Source organism: Macrobrachium nipponense, chromosome 31 (assembly GCF_015104395.2).
Source record: "Macrobrachium nipponense isolate FS-2020 chromosome 31, ASM1510439v2, whole genome shotgun sequence".
NCBI classification, from domain to species: domain Eukaryota; kingdom Metazoa; phylum Arthropoda; class Malacostraca; order Decapoda; family Palaemonidae; genus Macrobrachium; species Macrobrachium nipponense.
Genome location: NC_061093.1, coordinates 61,851,421 through 61,859,581, shown reverse-complemented (window position 1 = coordinate 61,859,581; position 8,161 = coordinate 61,851,421). Strand labels below are relative to the sequence as shown.

Genomic DNA, 8,161 nt, shown 5'->3' with positions numbered 1-8,161 from the left:
TAGCTTTTCTGTCACTTGTTTATAAAAACATGTTTAATTTGTCTTCAGATGCAAACTTAAGGAATCTATAGAAAATATATATATTGTGCATAAATGTGTCAAAAATTGCTTCTGAAGGTGATCAATTATGTCAAGTACTATGTTTTTTTATTTTTATTGGTTTTTAATTAAAGTGTTGGACAGTACTGAAAACCTATATTTAAAAATTGCTGATATTAATTTGTTTTTCGTATTTTGCATTATGAGACAAAGTAAAAATTTATTTTTTAAAGAACAGTAACCAAATAAGTGTGCCTTTGTTCATATACTGTACAAACCCGAAGGTACTGATGTAGGGGAAAATCTCTTAAGGTGCTCCAAATATAGCAAACCACCCATCAGAGAAGGTATCGATGTAGGGGAAAATCTCTTAAGGCACTCCAAATATAGCAAACCACCCATCAAAAAGTGCCTTTATAATAGTTTCTGGTTTCTTATCTTTTATCCAAAAAGCTTGACAATCCTTGTTGCCATATCTACCAGTACCAAGTACTTTCTCTCTTCTCTCTCCCACATCCATTGCTACACTTCATTAAATGTTTTTCTCCAAGAAAATCCTACTGCTGGTTTAGCTGGGTTTCTTTTTTATCTTTTACATGATTCACAACTTTCAATCAAGTCTGTTAGTAACTTTCAAGAAAATTTCTTTCAATCTTCCACGTTTCTATTCTAGCTATCTATGTTCAAGACTAAATTCTTTGAGGTCACATTTGATATGACTGAGCACTGATACCATAGCAGTCCTATTCATTTGCACAAAAATTGTTTCTTAGGTGTAAGGAAGTTGGGAATATTTATATAATTTATTAACATCTATACAGAATAGTCATATAGTACATATTTACATAAATATTGGTTTAATAATTTTCACATACTGAAAAGTAAAATATAAAGGTCTGCAATTTTGATATAAAATCCTTAGCAGATATGTTTAAGACTACACACAAGGCAACTAAACCAACAATCCAAGTACTTGCTTCCCTAATGTAGGTTTGGCTGAACAGTTCTGTTCTCTCGCTCACTATTCTTCACAAAGTCTTTGAGCATGGTCATCACTTCATTATCAAATTCCTGTGGAGTCTCACGAACACCTGTAATAGAAAAATGGATTAATTCACAATGTAGTTTACAAAATTGTCTCAAATTCCTTTGGAGTCTCTCAAACACCTGTAATAGAAAAATGGATGTAGTTAAAAATGACAAATTTGTAATCAATGTATTTTTCATAGTTAACTATTGGTTTGTTAATCTAATGGCACCAGCTAAAATAAAAAATTGTAAAGCAAGGAATCTGTGGCATCTGGTCACTGACTGGGCTTGGAACCTCATGATGCATCAGTCTTTCTTTGACCACCTTAAAGATTGGTTCTGACTTTTGCACTCTACTTCCCTAGTCCCTAGTTGGTTTCTTTGTTAGCCTGTGATTTGTGCGCACTTTGCTTTCAGTGTATGTATGTGTGCCTACTTGTCTTTTATCATGGATTCTGCCAAGAGTTCTAGGCCCCTTCAGCGCATACGTCCCGGCATTCCAAGAATTCTATGTTTGAGTTTTTTTTTTTAGTGTGTTCTGTTACTGACCCCCATACCAACTGCAGTAGGTGGCATTCCAATTTTTGTACTATCACTAACCCTTGCTCACAATGTCGTTCCTGGCCTGTGTCACAGTGGAACGCTGCTTTCTACAAGAAAGGGGAGCACCATAGTGTATCTACTTGTCCTTCTTGTTTATCTTCTCCCTTTGTTTCAGATATTACATCGCACCCAAGTATTAGTAGACATTTTCGACCTTTTAATTGGAGCCTTATCATCCCTACAGTGAACTTGAACAGGCTGAGGAGACAGAACCAGCTTGAAGACAAAGGAGAGTGGGCCATCACGAACTAGAACACGTCCGTACGAAAGGTGGAGGCATGTCCATGCTGGGAGGACGGTGAAACACCCCTCTCACTCTCAGGAGACAAAGCAACAAAGACCTGAGGACGAGGGGGAGGAGCTCTTAGCCTACGATGCTTCTTGTTAGAAAGTACAGGATACCTCTTGCAAACAACAGAGTCCAGGCTATCAATCATCGCTTGAAGGAACGTCTCTGAAAACTGCAGGAGGCTGCGATGACATCATAGATGAAGCTGGAAATGACATCTCGGCAACAGGAGATGGGAGAGAAAACACCACAGGTGACATGTTATCACTCCCAGCATCCTCTCTGCCTGTGATGACATTCGGTATGGTTGATCTAGTCAGTGGCCTCACTGACAGCTAGATAAGCAGCGACCCTAGAAACGTCATAGTTGTTGATGGTCAAGATGACGAAGAATCTTGAAGACTTGAGGAGAGTGAAGGCCATCATGAACTGCAGTATGTACACATATGTGCAGGGGTGAGACATGTCAGTGCTGGAAAGGCAGAAAAACTCTTCTCACTCCCAGAAGACAGTTCTGAATCCTCCAAAGTCTGACCCAAGAATGAGGAGGAGGAGGAGATGGTGATGGGGCTCTTCGTCTATGACACCTCTTCTTAGAAAGTACAGAATACCTCTGTTTTTCACACGAGTCCAGCCTCTCAACCATCGCTTGAAGGAATGTCTCTGATGGGTCTGCAGAAGGCTGTGATGTGATGACGTCATGGCAACAGGCGATGGAAGAGAAGACAAGATGAGCGGCAACCCAGGAAGCATCTTATAGATGTCGATGGTTGAGATGACGAAGAATCAGCTTTATGACCGAGGTGAACTGGAGCATGGACACATCTGTGCTTGGAAGACAGTAAAACAAAACACTTCTCACTCCCAGAAAACAGACCTGAATCTACCAACGTCTGACCTGAGAATGACATTACAGGCAGAGGCAGAGGGGATGCTGGGAGTGATGTCACAGCATTCGGAATGGTGACTTGAGTTAATGGCCTCACCGGTGACAATATAAGCGGCGACCCAGGAAGTGTCATATGGTTGTCAATGGCTGAGATGACGGAGAATCAGCTTCAAGACTTTCTTGAGGCGAGACAAGTCTGTGCTGGGAAGGTAGCGAAACTCTCCACTCTCCCAGAAGACAGTCTTGAATCCTCCATCTGACCCAAGAGCTAGAGGGAGGAGGAGAAAGCGATGGAGAAGGGGAAGGAGCTCTTGTCCTATGACGTTTCTTGTTAGAAAGTACAGGATACTGCTTGCAAAAAAGAGAGTATAACTTCACCATCGCTTGAAGGAACGGCTGACTGGTCATAGATGAATCTGGAAAAAAGGTCACGGTAACAGGCAATGATTAGATAACATAGCAATCGACATCATAGGCACAGTGGCTGCTGGGAGTGATGTCATGGCATTTGGAATTGAGGCCCGAGTGGATGGCCCCACTGGGGACATATAGTTGTCGATGGTTAAGATGATGTAGAATCAGCTTGGAGACTCTTGAGGAGAGTGAAGGCTATTACGAACTGAAGCATATATACGTACTAGCAGGGGTGTGAGACATCAGTGCTGGGAAGGCAGCAAAACACTACTCATTCCCAGAAGCCCAGAAGATAAGCTCTCGGCTTATGATGCTTCTTGTTAAAAAATACAGAATACCTCTTGTGAAAAACAGATGTCCTATCAGCCATCCCTTGAAGGAAGGTCTCTGATGACTTCCTGCAGGAGGCTGCAATGATGTCATAGACAAAGCTGGAAATTGACGTCACGGCAATGAGAGAGATGACACTGCAGCTAACTTCGCAGGCAGAAAGGATGCTGGGAGTAATGTGGAATTCGGAATAGTAGTGGCTTGAGTGGATGGTCCCACTGGCGGCAAGAAAAGAGGAGTGAGGAGGGGGAAATAACTTTTCGTCCAAGATGCTTCTTGCTAGAAAGTACAGGATACCTCTCGTGAAAGACGAGTCCAGTCTATCAACCACTGCTTGGAGGGACGTGGCCTGGTCGAAGGTGGTAGGGTTAGTGGATTCAGTCCTTGTCATCTCTTCGTAATAAGGACCTCCTGGAGTCGCACCTTCTCTTTCCGAACACCAATTATAAGATGTGATAGACCAGTAGCGTGCTGATGCCAAAGATGATTGGTTCGCAGGCAGTCTTGAAGTTGGAGGCTCACTTGAAGTTGGAGGTTCACTCTACTGCTCCTCCTCCTATGCAGTCGGCCAAGCATTCCACATCTGTATGGGCTACTCAGTCTACTGCTCCATCCAAGTCTAAGCAACAGCAACGACCCTTTCAGCCTTGCCCCCTACAAGCCAGGAAGGGGCAAAGGGGGTTGTCAATAGAGAGCTTGCCCCTCCCTTCATGTTGCCAGGGGTGGGACGATGCCTGGCAGGCCATTCGGCCAAATGGCAATTCCATAGAGCAGAGAAGTGAGTGGTAGATGTCCTTCGGGTGGGGTATCTACTACCTTTCGACTTTCCTCCCTTTCTCTCAGATAGACCCCTCCTCCACTACACTTACGCTCAAGGCTCTCTGTAGTTAGTAGCTCTTCAGGAGGAAGTGTTGAAGATGCCGGACAAGGGCACAAAGGAGGAAGTACATCGTCCTTCACTGGGGTTTTACAGTTGGATTTTCCTGGTTCCAAAGGCTACAGGTGATTGGAGACCAGTGATAGATCCTAACACAATGAACCACTTCATCAGGAGGACAAAGGTTAGACACATCTGTTAAAACAATCAGTAGTTGTCTATCTTTAAATAAAAATCTTTGGGTCTACTGTCTCTTGCTTAACCGAAACAGACTAACACTTCACTTACAGAACTAATAAAAAACCGAAGTCCACTACTGGTGAATTAATGTACTCTCCAGTAGTGAAGTACATACCTGCAGAATGTCAGAAACTACTGGTACTTTAAAAAAACAAGGAAAAAGTTCACTATAAACATTACAATAAAATAGAAAAAATATAATAAATGGAAATAGCATAAGGTACATGGTAATACAGTATTAAACATTGACAAAAGTCAGAAAATCAAGAGTTGTTTGATGTCAGCAGGCTCACTAATTATGACTCAAATACGCTAGCTAACTGTAGCTAACTGGAGTCTGCAGGACTGTAGGAACATGTACTAACCTACATGAGCCAACTAACCACAGAAGAATAAAGAATAAGTGGCCTGATGTGTCTGATTCCCATGTGATATAAAAATAGCCTATACTGAAGTAATGGGTTTGTGATGAGACAAGTTTGGGATTTGCTTGTGATGTACAAATAGTCTATACTGAAGTAATGGGTTTGTGATGCAACAAGTTATACACATTCAAACTCGAAAAAAATTTCAGATTCACATGAATTTGATAAAAATGTTTATACAAATCAATCAATGCAAAACCTACCAGATAACAATGAGCTGTGTTTACCATTTGATCACATTACTGGTAAACTGTCACGGCTCTGTCTCACATCAGACATGGTGAAGCACCCACCAACAGTAGCACCTTGATCTACAGTTGTTCATCTGACAGTCTCGCATGTATAAAGTTCTCTTGTGATCACTTAACAGATTAGTGCGCAATGATTGCAATTAAAGGCAAAATGCTTAGCCAGGAGAAAACAAGATTGATGACATCTAGGAAAGTGTAACAGATGAGAGAATGAGTTACACATCATAGGAAGGGTTCCTTGGCAGGTGATATCATCGCTCCTCAGCTGAGGAAACTCAGATTACAAGACAAAAATGGGAATAGACAACACGAACATCGAGAAAAGGAGGTAACCTACTAGTAAAAGCAGATGTTAAGAAACCTCTTTTGCTCCATTTAGTTAAAACTTTAGAAAAAGCACCAATGAATGGATTATTCTTATATGAGTGGTAAAGAATCTCGCTGCATCTTCTTTACAGGTGCTACTATTTTCTTACTACCCTCGCAATATCAGCTTCATAATCGAATATCTCCATGGTAACAGAAGCATTAACTCCTCAAATGTTTGTCCTTAAAAGATCTCCCTCCCTCTCTCCCTCTATCTCTCTTCACCATTGGCTCTCCTTATAGACTTCAGGCATAACATTCTTATTCACTTCCTTTACAGTAAGCAGCTTTACCAGACATAGACAATGTTTTATACCTGAAAGTTATACATTTGCTTTTGGATCCAAGGTAGGAGATATAGTAACAAACTGCCTTAAAAACAATGCTACTTACCAGTTGCCCAGTAATATATCTCCCAGTCATTCGAAGGAAGGTTAATCAACCGATCATACATAGACAGCTGTTCTTCAGACATGGTTGACAGAAATCGATGAGCAAAAGAGCTAAGAAGCAAACCATTTTCCAACATTCCTCTCTTTCTTGACTGGTACTGAAGTCTGTGAAAGTACATCCAAATATCAGTATCTTTTATCATTACAAATTATGATAGGAAGTGAAACATCCTGCAATAGTCATTATGATAGAATCACAAGGAAAAGCAGATTTACATAGTCATTTTGCCATTAAGCATATAACAACTATAAAACATACCACACTTTTGACAGGCAACACTATAATAAATACATCCCACAATGATTATTTAAATAGATTTATATATAAATTCAAATATCTTTAGCTATTACCATGTAATCCCTGGCTAGAAATGTTGCAATAATTATTTTGCAAGTTATCACTGTACTGTGATAGTCACTATAAACGAAAAAAAAAAAAATGGTGGCTGGATGTTTACTTCTGGACAAGACAGCAAAACATGTGCATATACATATTTTAAAACCAGATTATTTTACAATCAGAACACAGTAGGGTGCCCCTGATCAAGAATCACTGGGATAAAGTGTGTTCTGGAAACACTTTTCTGAAAAGGTGATCCTAGGCATTAGACAGACTATAGTCTAAGTTAATTCAGTAGCCTTGACAAAGTCATCATAATGAACTAATATTACCTATAAGTGATGGCTGCAGTTACAAAAAAAATATTAAAAATGTTTAGGAGACCTTAATACTTGAAGAGCAAAAATTAAATGTTTGTAATGAAATAAAGTTATATATACTTAGCGGGTAATTACATAGCTATTAGTTTCAAACTATATCATGGCAGCTTATATTCAAAATTTGTGCTAGCACTTCAAATGTTTTAGGGTAGATGACTAGTCCTGCGCACTAACAGGAAAACTAGGAATGGTTTAGCAGACAACCTCATTCTGCTCTAATGTCCATGCGAGAAGAGGGAAGGCAGACTCCAATTTTGTATTTACTTGATAAGTATATATGCAACTTTATTATAAACATGTCATTTTTATATAAGTAACTTATCAACTAATCACATCATTGAATACCATATTAACAGGAGGTGGGATACATGGGCGCATTCTGCTCCAAAATGTGTAATGAATTTGAATTAAGACATGTAATGAATTTGAAATAGAAAAGTTGCTAGCATTGAAGACAGTGCTTGTCATTCCTTATCAGTCAAGAGAGCTACTGCAGGAGAATAATGCCTCCGGTTGCTCCTCGTCTCAACCCGTAATGGCGTGGTGGAATAGCCATGAAGCGCCTCTACTTAAGTGAGAGCTTTGGAGTGGAGTATTCTCATCGCTAACAAAGCATTAGTGGAAGTTTTGCATTGTCCAAAGGCTAACAAAACTTCTAAACATGCCCTTGCCCTGGGCACAGTACCACAGTAAAAACAACCAGACAACACTGTCACCTACAGTGAAATAAAAAATCAAAACCCATCCACTGAGAATAAAGGGTGCCCCGGGTACACTTTGCCCAGCAGCTCCTCCAAAATAGACACCTCACCAAGGTGAAGAGATAGTAAGAGAAAATCCTTTATTTCATTCTGCCATACCATACCAATCACTAATAATGATTGTGAGGTACTGAAAAATAATACTTAACTTACACATCCAGAAGGTCAATTGCAGAAGGAAAGTAAGGGGCAGTGGGAGCCTAATAGTACTAGGTAGGTAGTGCTGACTTTGTCGACTCGGGCCCTACGGACCTAGTTAAGTCATCCCTCCTCTTAAAACCAGGATGGCCCACAGGCTTGCCGTTTGGTGGGTCAAATAGGAGATAGCCCTACCTCCAGACTGGCAGTCTCTCCTGAAAACGGAGTCCTCCTCAGGAACGATAGCCTCTGAGGAACGCGCCACCTTGGATACTGTGAATGACCACAGATCCAGCCAGGAGACTACTAGAGTGCTGCCATGGTGATAGGCTCCAGGC

General features: G+C 40.7%; 1 protein-coding gene across 1 annotated transcript in view; it reads right to left on the bottom strand.

Moving 5' to 3' along the window:
* Positions 1–830: 830 nt before the first annotated feature.
* LOC135207040 (succinate dehydrogenase assembly factor 2, mitochondrial-like) overlaps positions 831–8,161 on the bottom strand; it is an 11,935-nt gene continuing 4,604 nt past the window's right edge. Inside the window, exons 3-4 of the mRNA XM_064238668.1 lie at positions 6,146–6,309; positions 831–1,130 (exon numbers count right to left, since the gene is read on the bottom strand). Of these exons, the coding sequence (XP_064094738.1) occupies positions 1,021–1,130; positions 6,146–6,309 (274 nt within the window). The 3' untranslated portion in view covers positions 831–1,020. The remainder of the gene's footprint in view (positions 1,131–6,145; positions 6,310–8,161) is intronic.